The sequence below is a fragment of the Malus sylvestris genome, chromosome 7 (genome assembly GCF_916048215.2).
Source record: "Malus sylvestris chromosome 7, drMalSylv7.2, whole genome shotgun sequence".
NCBI classification, from domain to species: Eukaryota; Viridiplantae; Streptophyta; class Magnoliopsida; order Rosales; family Rosaceae; genus Malus; species Malus sylvestris.
This window is the reverse complement of record NC_062266.1, coordinates 9,661,982-9,680,167: the sequence shown is the minus strand read 5'-3', so window position 1 is coordinate 9,680,167 and position 18,186 is coordinate 9,661,982. Positions and strand designations below refer to the sequence as shown.

The 18,186-nt window shown below is 37.3% G+C and overlaps 2 protein-coding genes across 3 annotated transcripts; both read right to left on the bottom strand.

Annotated features, from left to right (window-relative positions):
• Positions 1-79: 79 nt before the first annotated feature.
• On the bottom strand, positions 80-1,102 carry LOC126627858 (FCS-Like Zinc finger 3-like). The gene is made up of 2 exons (XM_050297443.1): positions 830-1,102; positions 80-671 (listed from the first exon to the last, which is right to left on the bottom strand). The coding sequence occupies exons 1-2, from the start codon at positions 949-951 to the stop codon at positions 506-508; spliced, it is 288 nt and encodes a 95-aa protein (XP_050153400.1). The 5' UTR covers positions 952-1,102; the 3' UTR covers positions 80-505.
• A 5,547-nt stretch (positions 1,103-6,649) lies between these two features.
• LOC126627845 (ATP synthase subunit delta', mitochondrial-like) lies at positions 6,650-18,186 on the bottom strand. 2 transcript variants are annotated; one of them, XM_050297421.1, is made up of 3 exons: positions 18,143-18,186; positions 9,222-9,459; positions 6,650-7,177 (listed from the first exon to the last, which is right to left on the bottom strand). In XM_050297421.1, the coding sequence occupies exons 1-3, from the start codon at positions 18,160-18,162 to the stop codon at positions 6,833-6,835; spliced, it is 603 nt and encodes a 200-aa protein (XP_050153378.1). In that variant the 5' UTR covers positions 18,163-18,186; the 3' UTR covers positions 6,650-6,832. The 2 variants fall into 2 exon arrangements, with proteins under 2 accessions (XP_050153378.1, XP_050153377.1); XM_050297420.1 differs by lacking the exon at positions 18,143-18,186 and having other exon boundaries at positions 9,222-9,601.

Sequence of the window (18,186 nt, the reverse complement as noted above, 5' to 3'; positions counted from 1 at the left end):
TTGAACTCTTTTTTTTTCTTTATTGTTTAAACTAGCGCAGAATTTCGTTTGTAGTAAAAACAAAAAACACAAAACAAAATTTTACAGCAATCCGTTTGAATGGACTTTTCATCAATGTATCAACCAACGTCCTTTGGGAAGTAAACAAAGATGATCGACCACTATCAAAATTTTACAAATTAACCATCCCTTACATTTCAAAGGATGCTATTTGCCTTGTAACATCTCAACCAAAACATCAAAAAAAAAACAAAAAACAAAAACAAAAACAAAATTTTCTTGGTGGGTTTTTCTTGATTTCTCCTCCATAATTTTATATTTTCCAATCGGCCACAATTTCCTATTTACTTCGTTTTCCTTGAAGCCCCTCACCCACCAGTCCACCCCACCTTCACAAATCACAACACCCAGTCAACCTTGATCACCTCCACTATGATCTTGCCACGTGGACTGATCTGAAATCTTAATAACAATCTCCACCAATAATCTCTCAGTCTCAGATCAATCAGGCTACAGCAACAAACCCTGTCCGTACGGTTTTGTTAGCGGTGGAGTTCTTGTTGGGATCTGACTTTCTTCTGCTGGAAGAAAGCTTCCAGCTCTTCTCTTTGTTCTCATCAAACTTTATCTGTTCTTGCCTACAATCTTTACTGCAAAACGGTGTGTTACCCCTGAAACAAATAATTCCAAATCCCCATCAGGACATGGAAAACCAAATTTCACATAAACAAAAATCGATAAAAACGATATTCCAAACTACCCTAATCTAATCTAGCAAATACCGCAGTGCGGTGGGACACTGCTCTGACAAACTGGATCATAAAATTACCTGTACATGAAGATGTCCGAGTTGTTTCCAAGTGGTTTTCTACAAAGATGACAAGCATCAAGGAAGTGAGGCTCGTTTGTTTGATCTTCGTAAGTGGTGTAGGAGAACATGCCGGTCCTCATACTTCAAAAAATAAAACCAGAGGAGCCGAAGAGGAAGAAGAAAAGATCGATGGACCGGTCGCTAATCTGCTACAAATTTGGAGCTTGCTGCAAACTTGGTGCCAAGAACAAGATAGTGAATGAGTTGGGGGGAGGAATTAAACGGGAAAGTCCTGCCACATATAAAGACTTGTTCAGTGGACTTGGGGGGATGAGCTGCTTTGCGAGTCTATGTGGAAGAAATGTGGTAAACCAATCAAGTTCTTCGGTTGAGTCAACTTCCAGACTGTTATGCAAAATCAAGGGTTGTGATTATCTGGGAGGATGAGAGTATTGTTGCCTGAGAAGCATTGGAACTTTACTTTCTGCATGATGGAGATTGGATATTATGGAGAAAACAATGGGTGGTGGTTTTCGAGATTGGACCCATCGAGATTCCATTGGGCTCAATCTATTGGCTGCACTGCAGTGCGGTGCATGCATCAGCATCTGTTTCTAGAACTTTTTCTTTTATTTATTTTTTGCTACATTAGTTTTTTCTATTTTTGCATTTGGTCCCTTTTGTGTTGGGTATTTTTAGTACATCCATAAAAAATAGTATTCCTTTTAATTTGAGGCTCTCTTCCCCTAGACCATCGTGATGAGGGAGGTTAATTAGTGCAATAGTTCCACTTCCATTTGTGTTTGCTAAGATTAATACCAATTACTATTTTACTAATGGTTATTGTATTTATGTGTTCCTTTTTTGAGCATTAAGGGACACCATTTGGGGAAGTATGTGGGAATCTTTTCTTTCTTTGTTTCTAGGTATCCTTTAGAATTAACTATTAATAGTGCATGTGAGCTTAGAGTATGATATCATATGATATCTAGCTCCCAAGCAAAATCTATCAGTGATGCTATTTGGAAGTTTTTTTTTTTTTTTTCCTGATAGATGAGTGTTAGTGGTTTAAAATATTAGTTGTTAGAAGAGAGGATGATCAGTGGACTTTGAACATGTACCAGGATTTATAATCATTGACTTCCATCACTGCGATAAAGCGTCATCTACAAGTTTAATTTAAGATTCCCTATCTTCACATTCTAGATTCGTTGAGTAGCTCAAATAAGAGTTAGAGATAGTGGTTTTAGTTTTGGTGTCAAATTATTGAGTAAACCCTCCAATTCTCATGCAAGATAGATAGGGTTGTAACCGTTCAATTGTCTTAATGGTACTTTTATTTTTATTTTTTTCAAATGTTTTGGTAGTGTGTGTTTGGTATATAGTGCTCATAAAGCTTAGTACACACCAACTAATACTACCATTCTATGGTATTCTTTTACTTATATTTGAGACGTATTAAGTTTTATGTTTCAAATTACTGAAAATCGATCTAATTCTTTGATTAGGTATGTAATGTGCAGGTCTAATCAAACATAATTTCATTGCTATAAAGAATGCAAGTGCAAACCACGTGATTTATTATTTACGCATGATTCGATGGAATAGTTTAAAAATAGCGTTACATGGGAAATTAACAGTCTTTAAGAGCTTTAAGGACTTATTTTGTCTAAAAAAATAATTAATGGCATTAATTTTCACTTGATTAATAATTCAAGAAATGAAAGTGGTGGATTGCTCTAGTAGTTAGTCATTTCTTTTGAACCTACTACGTCATGAGTTCAAACGCTCTCATCTCTTAGTGTAGTATCCTAATGGACACACTGTTGGGTTTCCATCCAAGCATCCCATGTTTAAAACTCCTCCCTCCCCTTAATTATTATAGTGGTTTCGAACTTTTCCCTTCCCCTTAATAAATTTAACCATCTCTCCATACTTAGTGTAGTTTACAATAGGAATAGGGCTTATATTCAAAAAGTAATAATTCGCTACTTGGTACTATGACCCAATGGTGTTTATCTTCACTTGTAAGTAAAATGTCTTAGGTTCGAATCTCGTCAAAAACGAGTTTGAACCACATTATTACTAGCTCATTGTGAGACTAAATCTCACCCCTCCTCCTTAGTGTAGATAATAACATTTGTTAAAAAAAAAAACAATTCTTTAGAAAATAATCGGCAATTTACCTTTTTTTTTTTTTTTTAATGTACGTACAACAACCTTATTATCTTTTGCGTTTCATGAAAATCTTTGGTAACTCATTAGTTATATATAGGGATGGGCAATGGTTATGCGGGCGGGTAACTGCGGTTAATTTACCCATAACCGTTTATGCTCATACCCGCATAACCGTTTACCCGTTGGGTAATTGCCTAAACGGTTATACCCATACCCGTTTATAAACGGTTAACCATACCCATAACCGCATACCCATTTAACAGTAACCGTTTAATACCCGTTTACCCATTTATCCTTTTTAACCTGTTTATCTTCTTTTTTTTTACCATTACCCTTTTTTTCACCCGTCTACATGTTTTTAACAACTTGAAAATTAAAAAAAAATTGTCATAATTTTTTTTTTCTTTTTACAATTAAACACCGTTATAGGTACATTATCATACATATCCATATTTTAATTTTTTAAGTCCTTATACCATTCTAATAATTGAAATAATAGTTTACGGACGATATTTTTAACTGTTACCAATGAAGGTAAATATAATATTTGCTAAGTATTATTGGGTTACAAAAATTGTTTAGAAGACATTTCTGTCAATTTCACGGTTACCCCCATGAAATTTAAATTAATTTGGCCAATTCCTTGATGATGAGAATCATCATTCCTGTAGTAGTGTTATTGAGAGAATGACCGATGAATTCCTTGCTAATTTATTGGGTGCTAAGTATTATTGGATCGAGAACATGGTTTATGTTGGTTTTACATATATAAAATAAATAGGTAAACGGTTACCCGTTTATAACCGTGGTTAATACCCATAACTGCCCATTTAAATTTCACGGGTAAACAGTTATACCGATAACCGTTTATTTATCTAAACGGTTACCCATAACCGTAACCGTTTAATTTAAATGGGCGGATAACCACGGTTACCCATAACCAATGGGTATTTGCCCATCCCTAGTTATATAACTTCTTATGTAGGTTCTAAATGCAAGTAAATACTCCAAGAATAGAAAAATGAAAAGAGATTTGTGGGCTATAAAAGGATTTGCAGAAGCTTTTGGACAATAATGTCAAAAGAATCCAAAAGTATAACCCTCTTTCCAATTGTCCTTGTTTTCTCATCTTAATTACAACAGCACCACCAACATAATGCGTGCTAGAGAAACGTCATTCTAGCCTAGAGTGTTACTTCGTAGATCTCATTAACAAAGAAGGGCATATAAGTAAACAAACATAAAATATCTCTAGAATCCTTTCTTTGAGCAAACACTGGGCCCCAAAAGCCCAAAGAAAACAATAGCGGAATTAAAGACCCAACCGTGGAGGTGACTCGGAGGGGACCCACACCCACCAAAACCATCTAGGGGGGATCCACCTGACTCAGGACCATGCTGGCTCTACTTCCAAGGTCCTTGTCTCCCCGGGCCCACGACTACGGGCCGTGCCCCACGGGCAGCCTTCCTTTTGTGCTCGTTACACGTGTGCCTTAAAAGAACTACCAGCGCAGCACCGTAGATTATCACACGTGCTACGTGGCAAGTGGCTGCGAAAAGAGACATAAGTGTGCACGCACCATGTTCTTGGAACGGCCACGATTTTCGAGGTGGAGAATCGACGGTGGAGAACGTCCCACGCTCGAAGGGGTTCCAATTATTTGGTGGGCCCGTGAATTTCCGTTTGGTTTCTCTCCACGTGGACCATACCATGTGGCTTGCTGAATGAGCTGTTGGACTGAATTTTTGTCATTGGCTGCTTCTTTAATCGATAAAAAAAAAAATTTAATAGAAAATTTTGAAAAATTTGAGTTTTAACGATAAAGATAAAATAAAGGGTAAAATGAATAGTACCATTATTGATTTTTTTAGTGTAAAAATATAATTTTTCATTAAAATAAATAATACCAATAGTTTTTCTTTAAAATTCACATAAAAAAAAAGCTATTTGCGTCGAGTAATTAGGTAAACGTGAGTTGCAAAATGTGCACTTTACGCTGTGTGCAGTGCATGTGTTTACAAAGCGTTCGACATATAAAAAATTCGTGATTGTTACCAAGTATCAAATACTAATGTTTGAACTGATGAGATCTTAACGTTTATAGTTTGCAGGTTAAAGCACCCAAGAAAGTTCATCGATATGTTTAAAAGTTTTGTTGTGTTTCTGCTTTCTTGAGAAGAATTTGAAAGTTATGATTTCAATGTTAATTTTATTTATTTATTGGTTCAACATTTGTTAATACTATTAAAACTACACACGTTTCATTGTGAGATTTTAGACAAAGAATAATCAACCATATCGAGGAGCACTGACAAAAAAAATTAGAAAAATAATACAATACAAATAATGCGTTATATAAACTTTTGATTTTTTTTGGTCCAACGCTTATGTGTGCATTCAATAATGTGTATTCTCTTCTATTAAAAAAATGTGTAACGTGTAGCACTAACAAACAAAATTATTAAAAATATAATTCAAATAATACATCGACATGACTAACTTTGATTAATCTCTCTTTAACTTGTCTTCACTTGGTTAGAACTAAAAAAAAAAAAAATATATATATATATATATATTTTTTTTTTAATTTATATTTTACAAACGATATTATTATACTGAGAGGGTGTGAGAGTGTATAAGCCTCATAATGAACTTGCAATAATATTGGTTCAAATTTTCCTTTGGGTGAGACCGAATCTAAGGTCTCTTACTTACAAATGAAGAACAATACAATTAGATTGTAATACTAAGTAACAATACTAAAAAGAAATTTAAAACAAGTGAAATACAATGAACTTGAAACTTGGAGATGTGGTCATAAAATGCGGAAAAATAAGAGCACATAACAAAGTTCATTTTTTGGATTTGCAATCGGTAAAAGTAAGTTTTTTTTAAAGTCAAAAAGTAAAGTGCCTTGCGGTGCTCGGTATTGCGTGTGCCGCTTTGAAGCACGAATACGAGAGTGAAATTTGGCGATTCTTAAAATTAAAAATTTTCTAATTCGAGGGGGGCAGGCAGGGATTACACAACTAAAAAAAATGTTAAATATTCCACTTTCATTTATTCAAAACAAGAAATTATGAGTTCTAAATACCGAAGTTGCCCTTGACGGCGTGAGCAGCCCAAGTGTTCCGACGGTCAGGCTAGGATGTGAGGAAGAGAGTAAACGAAGCACTTTGAGTGAGGTAAAAAAATGTCTAACCCTTGTGAGGAGTCGAAAGACGTATTTATAGGCTTTTAATTTTAAGGGTTAGTCTTTTAGTTCTTTGCCAATTGTCTGAGTCATCAAAGTAGTTATTCGATCCGGCAGCTGAAAGTTGAGATAATGTTTGAGAAATAAAAATGAATATATAGATAGCACCACCCTTCTACGTAATTCCGGCTGCCCTATACAAATTTGTCCATGGCCAGAATAGTCCCTTCATTTTCTTGCTTTCTGCATTCTCCGAAACAGAATAAGTGACCCTTAACACACTACACATAGTTGCTTATAAATCCATTGGAATTATGGGATATTGGGATTGAAAGCCACTTTGCAATCGAGTCCAGGAGACTGGAATTGTTTCTGTAATTACTTGTAGAATTATATAACTACATTCTACATGCTTTGTAGAACAAAAAATATTACCTTCCTTTTGTTTTCATGTATGAAACAAGAATATCAAATTCCAGTATTATTTTATCACCAATTCCACATTAGCCACAGAACTGCAAGAGAAACAAAAACGACAGTTTGGAGAAAATATTGGCTCCAAGAGACCGATCAGTGTCGAATTGCAGCACCTTAAAGATGTGACAGAGGGTAAAAACGGACTAAATCAACATCACAAAGACTAGTAAAACTAGCCGGTGAGAGCAGAGTTTAGGGCACTATGCACATCAACTCCAATCTGGGCTTCAGCTTTCTCCAAGTCAGTCGACGCTGAGTTGAGCTTCTGGGTAAACTCTGCAAGCCCCTTCTGGACAAGACTTGAATCGACACGATCAAGAGGGACTGCCTCTACAGCAATTATGTCTGCAATAGAGTTGGCGTGGATGAATGCAAAACCACTGCTGACGAAATATTTTGTGACATCAGTTCCTTCATGCACCGACATGACCCCGGGTTTCAACTCGGCAATTGTTGCTACATGACCAGGAAGAACACCCATATGGCCAGTGCTTGCTGGTATTATTACCATGTCCACCTGTTAAGACATGAATCGTAAAAACTAAAACTTATGGTACAAATATCATCTTCGTATTTCTGTTTTGGAATCTGCAGATATATAATCAAATATAAACACAACTTAAGACCCTTGCCATCGCATCTTTGAATTACTGATCACACACTCAACAGATAATGTTAATTCTAAAAAGTTTCAGTCTCAACATAGTCATAATGTTTGGCAAATGACATGGTGGGGCTCAACCACTAAAAAAAGTTGACTGTTACATTATCGAGTTCTGTCAAAGCAAGGGGCATCTATTGCTCATCATTCTTCAACAAACACTAGTTTTTTTGTCTGGCAAAACAGTAGTTTTGGCACTGAAAAAAGGTAACAAGTACATCTTTAAAAATATGGTTTTGAAAGATATCAGAAGATGGACCATGGACGTGAACTTAACCACTCTCTAACACTCGCCAGTTTGGGAAGAGACTTTGGGTCATAACATTGAACGAAGGAAAAAAAACTAATTTTGTCTGAGATTAAAATTAGTCAGGCAACAAATCATTGTGTTTAGTTCCATATTCTTTTAATCTATCAGAAGCAAGTTATGCTAAAAGATTCAGTACCCTTTATCAATGTCAGAAATGCAGTGAAAAAAATAATAGTAAAGAAGGTTTTCAATGATTGTCTGAGGCCACTAAACATGCAACTCTACTATGAAACTGAGGATAACACAAATAATAAAAAAGGAAGAGCACGTTGATCTCAAAATGCAACACCAACAACTTTTCTTATTTTATGAAGCAGAAAGGTTCATTTCGCTCTGCCGGGATAAATCCAAAGTTAGCTCCAAATGGGACAAATAAAACTAAGACACATATAATATTCCATGATGTACTTACCTTACTTATGCACATGAGGAATGCATACACAAATCACATAGGTAGAAAACTAAAAATTCAACTGCCAACGGGACAATGTTATTTTTTTTGGCATGCAACCAAGCACCATCTCACCCAGCTATGTTACTCAAGTCTGATTTCCATACCCATTTACCAATCAAAATGACTAAAAGGTATCACAGAGCTTGATTAAGGAGAGGAAATGGAATTTCACACTAGACGTTTTCCATCCCTAGCTGGAAATTTAGTTTTCTTTACAAGCAGTATTGGTTTCTCATCAGATTGACAACTCCACAAACTTTTTAAAAGAAACTTAGTTTCCACATCTGTTCACATTTGTATTTGAGTTAAATACTTTAAACAGTATAGGATATGACTTGTAATAGAGAAAAATGTAACACACATAAATAGATCAAAGTGAAAACATGGATAACGATGATTGGAAAATGCTATAATGCATCCATTCAAAATTCGAAACAGAGAAATGCTTAAGATCAATCTAGCAAAGACATTTTGTGTAACAAGAATAATCACCACGATTTAGATGGAAGTTTGCCATCGAAACAAAATACTGAACCAAGAACCAAAAGGTTAACTCTTATTCTGAAAAAAATGGACTTCCACAAAGAAACGCAAAACACAGAGTCCCATACAATAAACAGCAGAAAAATATTAATGCGGCGGCGTCTTTTGTAAGTAGCATTGCATCACTGTGAAGATATGAAGACCTATTTAGATGAAATGGTTAAATCCTTCAATACACCTTAGAACTTATATATCACAATCCACCTTCCTACATTGATCAGTCAATCAAAGATGTACAATGACAGTGAACTTGCAAGTCGTATAGCGAAAATGCTCGAACCAATCAATAATCTGAAAATAGCTCCAGTCCCAGCAAATTAACAATTAAAAACAAAACCCATATAAGTTCACAACAAATCAAAGCGTGAATTGACATAAATACTGAATTAGCTCCAAACCGATTCCAACCTACTCAAAACAACAGAATACCCAATTCAAACTAGAGACAACAAATTCCACCTGAAAAATCACAATTAGCACCAAACCCAGATAAACCCACACTAAATCATACAAAACCCATATCACCTGAATCTCAAATCAAACCTCAGATCAAAAAATTGCAAACGCCGCACAACAAATCTCCGAAAACTGACCTCTTTCGCCGAAAGTTCGGACGCATAAGGGAGCACGAAATTGACAGTTAGCTTAGTGGGGATCGATGACGGGGTTACAGGCCTAGGCTTCATGAAGGTCAATGGGGTCCTTGGGGGATCTATGTGAGGCACCACTTTCTTCCAGGCATCACTGAAAGTCGAATCGGCTGGGGCAGTCTCAGCGACGTCGGTGGAGAAGGGTCGGGCCCTGAGGGGGATCGTGGATCGGGTCAAGAGGGTGGTAGCTCGGCGCAGCATGGTGGCGGAGTGAAGGGTCGCTCGGGTCTCGCAGGGTCGGAGAGAGAGAGAGAGGGTGGAGTTCGGGTAGAGGTTTTGGTTTGGGATTCGGAAATGGCTTCTGCCGTTTCGGCACGTGGAAATAGAGGAGGAAATGGGTATAGGAATTTTTGAGGCCGTTGTGGGCTTTAGTCAGTTTGGGCCCATTACACAAAGTTCGGTACTAACAATGTTTGACTCCTCATTTCTCCTCAATTTACGTAGTGGTTGATTCATTCATATAAAAGAAATTTTATTTGAACCAATATAACCTCTTTTTACACCTAATTTAAAATTTAAATGTGAATTTTCTTTTTTACTCTATAACATAATTACCATTAAATACAAGGTAAAGTAAAGAATAAACTAAGATTTATTAATAAACTCACACTCAATCATCAAACACTCCACAATGTTTACCCTACATTCACCCTCCATCAAATTGGTTGCACGGAAAATGCAACCCCTAAATGCTTGGAAGATGTTGGCATATATTGTCTGGTAAACTACCACTTAAGTTGTTTAGGATCAGAGCCAAAACTGTCAAAAGAGGACATGTTGAAGACAACAGGGAGGAAGATGACCTGTTAAAAGAGCATTAGCCTGCACAAACACCCACTCCGCCTGATCTTTAAAGATGAAGATGCTATATCATAACTAAAGTTGGTTTGTTATTGGTTTGTTATAAGTTTGTTACTAATTTAATTAGTTTGTTTTATGTGGTTGGTTTAGATAGTTGAATGTAAATAGTCAAAAGGACTATATATATGTAATTGTATTTTTCATTTAGTCAATTAATGAAAAGTCACAGATTTCTTAATTCTTAAGAAATCTCTCTCTCTCTCTCTTCTTCCTCTCTCTCTCTCTTACAAGAACACAGAGTTTCTACATGGTATCCTTCGCCTTCTGCCTCACGGCCAATTCGATCCCTTCTTCCGCTTCGTTTCTCTGATTCTCGCCAATCTTTTCTTGTAATTTGTGTTTCTGATTGCCATGGCATCTCCGTCAGATTCTGCATCTCATGAATCTCTTCCAAATTCTTCGACGAACCCTAACTTGTCCAATTCGTATGCTTCTTTCACAATTCAGAATATTGGAAGCATGGTGCCGATGAAGCTCAAGAGATCTAACTATCTTCCATGGCGTGCTCTATTTGCACCAATTCTCAGGCATTACAAACTTCTTGGAATTGTTGAAGGTACTGAGCCGTGTCCACCGCCATTTCTTCTCGATCGATCGATTAATCCAGCTTTTGAGATCTGGTATGAAAAGGATCAGAATCTGTTGATTTGGTTGAATTCCACACTCTCGGAAGATGTCATTCTTTTTACTATTGGTGTCTCTTCTGCTCGTGATCTTTGGATCAAGCTTGAGCAGCGTTTTGGTGGCGTCTCCGATACTCATATCCATCAACTCCGGTCTCGACTTCAAGAAATTCAAAAATGTTGGAAGTATGCCCACAAAGCCACTCATTTGATGTAATAGCTTTTGGAATACTTATTGTATTAAACTATTATATGTTTAATGAAGGGCAAAGCTTATTGTTAATCACTATTTATTGTATCATGTGTTTAAGCAATAAGGGAATCCAAGGAATGTATTTGATCTAAGAGAGAAGTGATTTAAGTAAGTTAGATTAACAAGACATTTCTCTTATGTTCATTCCTAAAACGTTCATAGCCATAGGATTGCCAATTGAGCATTGACAATCCGCTAAGGTTAGTATGTGTTATGTCAACTCAAGCGTAAGTATGACTAGTCTTAAGTCACTTAGTGTTAGACACTAAAACAAACACATAAGTGCTTGAAAGAGTAATCAAGTACATTGAACAACGATCAAAAGAGAGTTCGAACATACATGTCATGTAAGAACTCGTTAGTTGCAATATGCGAATTAGTCCTTTGACCTGAGACATCATAGATGTCTAATGGTTAGGTCATTGATCTTTGATCATGTCAAAGGCATTCCATCGAGAATGTCCACGGCATTGTTAGGGTCAAGCTATCTAATCATGTAGGCATATAAATGCACAACAAGGGATCTCTAACCTTCCATGGTGGAAGGAGAATACTCTAAGATATAATTCGGGAGTCTTTGGCCAAAACATATGAATATGACTTAGGAAGTATGTTCCAAATCATATTTAATTGAATCATATAGAGAAGTATCACATTGGATAGTAGACATGATACAAACTATCACTCAAACAATGTGATTAAGAGTATTGTATTAGAGAATGACCGTATTGCATTGTAATTGTAACTGGATAGATTCTCCAACCAATTCTATTTAGCTTGGGTAGCCATGACATGCTGCTAGGTGTCAATCATGGTTTGTGGAAGCCCTGAAGATTAGCAAACACTAATCAAAGGGAGAATTGAAATGTAGTTTCAATTCATAATCGATCGTTAAGAGTAACAATCGTCCACTGCCTCACTAATTGGAACCTAATGGATCGTACACCGAGTAAGGATGAAAGTGAAGAAATATAAATGAGATGGATAAGCAATTAAATGGTTTAATTGAGAATGGTCAAGATTAATTAATTAGTTAATTAATTTTACGAAAGGTTTGTATTGGGCTTTTAAGTTAGTTTTGGGATTCGGGGTCCAAAAGGGTTTGGTCCATTAGGCCCATTATGTTTAAGTTGTATGACAACTAAAACAAATATGGGCAAATAGCCCAATCACTTAAGATGCCCGGCCATAGCAAGGGTAGTGGGAAGTTTTGCTTAATTGCAAGTTTGCCACTCACCTAAGAAAAGAGATATAAAAGCATCTTTATAGCTTTTACCTCATCAGGGTTTCCTTGAGGCAAAGAGGTGAAACATTTTCTCTCTTTTTCTCTACAAGGAGGCCGGCCACATAGGGAAGAAATAGCTAGCAATCTTTTCTTCTCTAAGTCATCCATTTCATCTTCACACCTCATCCTTGGTGTGGAGACTTAGAGACACCAAACCTTTGGTGTTTTTGAAGATCCTTTCCTCACATCCTCAAGGAGCAAAGGAGCACAAAAAGGGAAGGAAATCACAAGGAAGATCCAAAGAGCTAGGAGGTGACTTGAAGGCCCTCCACTTGGGTGAATCCCTTGTGTAAACAAGGATGAGCTTCAAGGGTAATAAATCTCCAAATCCTTCCTTCTCTTTAATGTTGTTAAAAAGTCTCATGGTTCACCATTCACTAGGCTTTGAAAGTCATGGATTTTAGAATTGTTTTTTAATGCATGCCTACTTTAATGTGTTAATAGTTTGCATATGTGTTCAAATATTCTCACATGTTCTAAGCTAGGACAAAATTTTTCCTTCAAAAAAGGTACTCAATCTATGGCGGATTATCTTCAACAAATGAAAGAAATATCTTATTCTCTTTCTGCTGCTGGTGCACCTATTTCTGATCGATATCTCAATACGGCTACTCTCGCTGGACTACCTGATGAATTCAAATCATTTATTGATTCTGTAATATTACGTCTTTCTTCCACGTCTCTAGATGAGTTACATGGACTTCTTCTCACCAAGGAGCTTTCAATGTCTCGTCGCAAAAAGCTCTTTTCCTCCCCTACTGAGTCATTTCAGGCGTTCTCTGCTCAGTCTCAACCGCCTCTTCTTCCCACTCCACCGCCTCAAGCATATGTTGCACAATCTCAACAATCTTTTCGATTTCACTCTTATCATGGAAGAAACACATATCGCTGCAATCACTATCATAATCCTGGTCGGTACAACAACAATCGTGGACACAGAGGCATTTATAGAGGTCAATCTTCCAATCGTGGTCATCAACAAGGTGTTCATAACTCTTCATTCAGCAGCTCTCATGTTCCTTGTCAAATTTGTGGATCTACTAGTCATGAAGCTATTGATTGCTTCGATCGTATGAATCCTTACATCTCTAGGAAGATTCCTCCTGCAAAACTTGCAGCCATGTGTGCACACTACACCTCTAAACCTTCTCCATCTTGGCTACTGGATTCTGGCGCCACATCTCACATAACTAATGATATTGCCAACAACTCTTCACCAACACCATATATTGGCGAGGACAAAGTTTATGTCGACGATGGTAAAGGTCTCTCTATCCATCATATTGGCTCTTCTTCTTTGCATTCTTCTAATGCTAAATTTCACTTGAGTAATGTGCTTCATGTTCCTAAAATGAAACACAACTTGTTATCAGCATGCCAATTTCTCAAAGATAACTATTGTGCCTTAACACTTGATTCTGATGGCTCTGTTATAAAGGATCATACTACGGGGATGACGCTTTTGCAGGGTCCGATTAAAGATGGATTTTACCTTCTACAAAATTGTTCTTCCACTGCTCAATCTTCTAGATGCACTTTTGCTCTTGTCAGTGCTCAAGGTTCAGTCAAACTCTGGCACAGTCGGCTGGGACACCCTTCCTCATCTATCTTTCGCAAAATAATCTGTAGTCATAAGCTTGCTATTAAAGGTACAACCTCTGTTGACGTCTTTTGCTCCAAGTGTGCTATTGCTTAAAATCATAAACTACCATTTAGTTGATCAACTACATCCACTTCTAAGTCTCTTGAACTCTTACATTGTGATCTGTAGGGTCCGACTCCTGTAACTTCAGTGAGTGGCTTTCGATATTACTTTCTCATAGTTGATGAATTTAGCAAATACAGTTGGTGTTTTCCTTTAAAGACTAAATCAGAGGTGTATTATACTTTTGTAACCTTCAAAGCTTATGTTGAGAATATTGTTGGTAATAAAATCAAGATCATTTGTTCAGATTCTGGAGGTGAATTTACCAGTTTACAATTTAAATCTTTTCCACATGCTCATGGTATTGTCCACCAACTTAGTTGTCCACACACACCCGAACAAAATGGTTGTGTGGAGAGGAAACATATGCATCTTGTTGAGATAGCCCGGACTTTATTAGTTGAATCTAGTGTTCCTCATTACTATTGGGTTGAATCTTTTACCACTGCCATTTATCTTATAAATAGGCTGCCTATATCAGGACATACTAAATCACCTTGGGAGTTGGTGTTTAACAAGTATCCAGATTATTCCAAACTTATGGTTTTTGGGTGCAGTTGTTATCCATGGTTAAAGCCTTACATTTCATCTAAGCTTGATGGGAAAAGTAAGAGATGTGTCTTCTTAGGTTACAGTTTACAACACCAAGGTTATAGGTGCTTGGATTTGGCCACCAATCGGGTTTATGTCTCTAGGCATGTTACATTTGATGAGGATACTTTTCCATTTAAAGATGTTACTCTAGTTCACTCATCTGTTGATCAGTGTGTTCCTTCCTGTATTGATCTTCATTTTTCAATGCCTATCTCTAAACCTACTACACTTGTGCCTCTCTCCCCATCTCTCACATCTTTTTTACAACCCATTCTATCCTCTCTTACAATGCCTACACATCATCATGTCCTTACACATCAATCTATACCTACACATCAACCTGTACCTACCAATTACCCTGTCCCTACACATCAACCTGTCCTTCCAACTCAACCTGTCTCTACAAATCACCCTACCATCCAAATCAACCTATGCATCATTCTGTTTCTAATGTTCATCCCATGGTTACTAGATCCAAAAATGGCATTCATACACCCAAAGTATTCACTGCTACCAAACATCATCTCCCCTCTTCCACTAATTACATTCCAAATACTTATCTTCAAGCCTCTAAGTCTGAAAATTGGAGATTGGCCATGCAACATGAATTCAATGCTCTTTTATCTACTGGCACTTAGACCCTAGTTCCTTCTTCACCATCTTAAAATGTCGTTGGCTGCAAGTGGGTCTTTCGAATTAAAAAGAATCCTAATGGATCTATTGAGAGATATAAAGCAAGACTTGTTGCTAAGGGATTTCACCAAAACGAAGGTCTTGATTATACAGAAACCTTTGGTCCGGTTGCAAAGCCAGTTACTATCAGGCTTTTGTTATCTTTTGCTGTCCAATTTAACTGGTTTCTCAATCAACTGGACATAAGTAATGCATTTCTGCATGGTGACTTAAAAGAGGATGTGTTCATGGTTCAACCTTCTGGTTTTCAAGATCCCAGCAAACCTACTCATGTGTGTAAGTTCAGAAAATTTTTTCTATGGACTTAAACAAGCTCCTAGAGCTTGGTTTGACAAATTATTTCATGCTCTTCAATCTCTGGGATTTAGTCAATCCTTATCTAATGCTTCTTTATTTGTTCTTCATGCTCCAAAACTGGTTATTGTGCTTGTATACGTTGATGATATTCTGGTCAGTGGTCCTGATGCTACCGTTTGCAATTAGTTCATAGCCAAGTTGGGCACTTTATTTCCTGTCAAAGATCTAGGCCCCTTGCATTACAGAAAACAAATATGACTGGTGCCAAACCCTGTTGCATTCCTCTTAGTTCGACCAAATTAGATCACAGTGGGGAATTACTTGCTAATCCCACTGAATCCAGATCCATTGTCGGTGCTTTCCAATACTTAACATGGACAAGACCTGATATTTCCTTTACAGTCAACCAAATCTGTCAATTTATGCATGCACCTATTGTTCTTCACATGCAACTAGCCAAACGTATACTGAGGTTTCTCAAAGGGACTATCACTCATGGTCTCTTGTTTCAGAAAAGCTCATTGGATCTGTCAGCTTACTCTGATGCCAATTGGGCTGGTTATTCTTATGACAGAAGATCCACTAGTGGTTCCTGTGTTTTTCTGGGCAACAATTTAGTTAGCTGGAGTGCCAAGAAATAATTAACCATAGCCCGTTCCTCTACTGAAGCTGAATATCGATCCTTAGCTCACACTACTGCCGAGGTTACTTGGATCTGCAAGGTGCTTAAAGACTTTGGTTTCTCTCTATCTCACAAACCTATTCTCTGGTCTGATAATCTCTCTGCAATATCTCTTGCATCTAATCTTGTATTTCATGCTCGTACTAAGCATGTAGAGATTGATTATCATTACATTCGTGAGTTAGTACTTGTAAATCTGGTTGAAGTTAAGTATGTGTGCAGTCAGGATCAAATTGCCGATATTCATACCAAAGCCTTGTCTAAAAACAGGTTCCAGTTCCTACAGTCCAAGCTTTCACTTGGAATTCTTAATTCTTCCAAGTTTAGCTTGAGGGGGTGTGACGATGAAGATGCTATATCATAACTAAAGTTTGTTTGTTATTGGTTTGTTATAAGTTTGTTACTCATGTAATTAGTTTGTTTTATGTGGTTAGTTTAGATAGTTGAATGTAAATAGTCAAAAGGACTATATATATGTAATTGTATTTTTCATTTAGTCAATTAATGAAAAGTCACAGATTTCTTAATTCTTAAGAAACCTCTCTCTCTCTCTTCTTCCTCTCTCTCTCTTACAAGAACACAGAGTTTCTACAATCTTTACTGCCAATCAAGTTTGGAATTCCTGAAAAATCAACACATACGTATATGTATTGGAATGGTTCCTTTAAAGATTCAAGTTGTTGAACTAAAGCTAATCAACTTAAACCTGAGTAGATGAGACAATTCCGGTGGCAAGGTACCACAAAAAACTGACCTCTTTCGCCGAAAGTTCGAACGCATAAGGGAGCACAAAGTTGACTGTCAGCTTAGTGAGGATCGACAACGGGGTTGCAGGCCTAGGCTTCATGAAGGTCAATGGGGTCCTTGGGGGATCTATGTGAGGCACCACTTTCTTCCAGGCGTCACTGAAAGTCGAATCGGTTGGGGTAGTTACAGCTACATCGGTGGAGAAGGGTCGGGTCCTGAGAGGGATCGTGGATCGGGTCAAGAGGGTGGTGGCTCGGCACAGCATGGTGGCGGAGGGAAGGGTCGCTGCGTCTCGTAGGGTCGAAGAGAGATGGAGAAGGTGGAGTTTAGGTAGAGGTTTTGGTTTGTGTTTCGGAAATGGCTTCTGCTGTTTCGACACGTGCAAATAAAGGAGGAAATGGGTACGGGTTTTGATGAGGTTGTTGTGGGCTGAAGTCAATTTGGGCCAATTAAACATATTTTATTTAGTGGCTGATTCATGGAATTTCGTGTTTATAATCAAAATTGTTCACATTATAAATACTCTTTAATGACATCTCTACAAAGAAAAAATTAAAACTAAAACTAAATTTTTGTAGCAAATAGACAATTACTAATGCTTTTGGTAATTAGTAATATACGAGAAAGTATGTTAAACTATATTGATTATTTTAATTGAATTGACTAATTTGTCACTAGATTATATTGATTATATAATTAATAGTATGGTTTTGTGTCGGATTAAAAGGTTGATTATGTTATATTATGATTTAGGGTTTAGGAAAAGTTACAGAGTTGATGGCCACAAAAAATGCAGACAAAAAGTTTGTTAAAAGCGCCCAAGCGAGTAGCGATTTTAGAGACACATTTCAGTTTTACTTGAGCACAACAAATCTCTCCGAAAACTGATCTCTTTCGCCGAAAGTTCAGACACATAAGGGAGCACAAAGTTAACAGTGAGCTTAGTGGGGATCGACGACTGGGTTGCAGGCTGATGCTTTATGAAGGTCAATGGGGTCTTTGGGGGATTTATATGAGGCACCACTTTCTTCTAGGCATCACTGAAAGTCGAATTGGTTGGGGCAGTCACAGCGACGCCGGTGAAGGGTCGGGCCCTGAAGGGAATCATGGATTGGGTTAAGAAGGTGGTGGCTCGGCGCAACATGGTGGCGGAGTGAAGGGTCGCTCG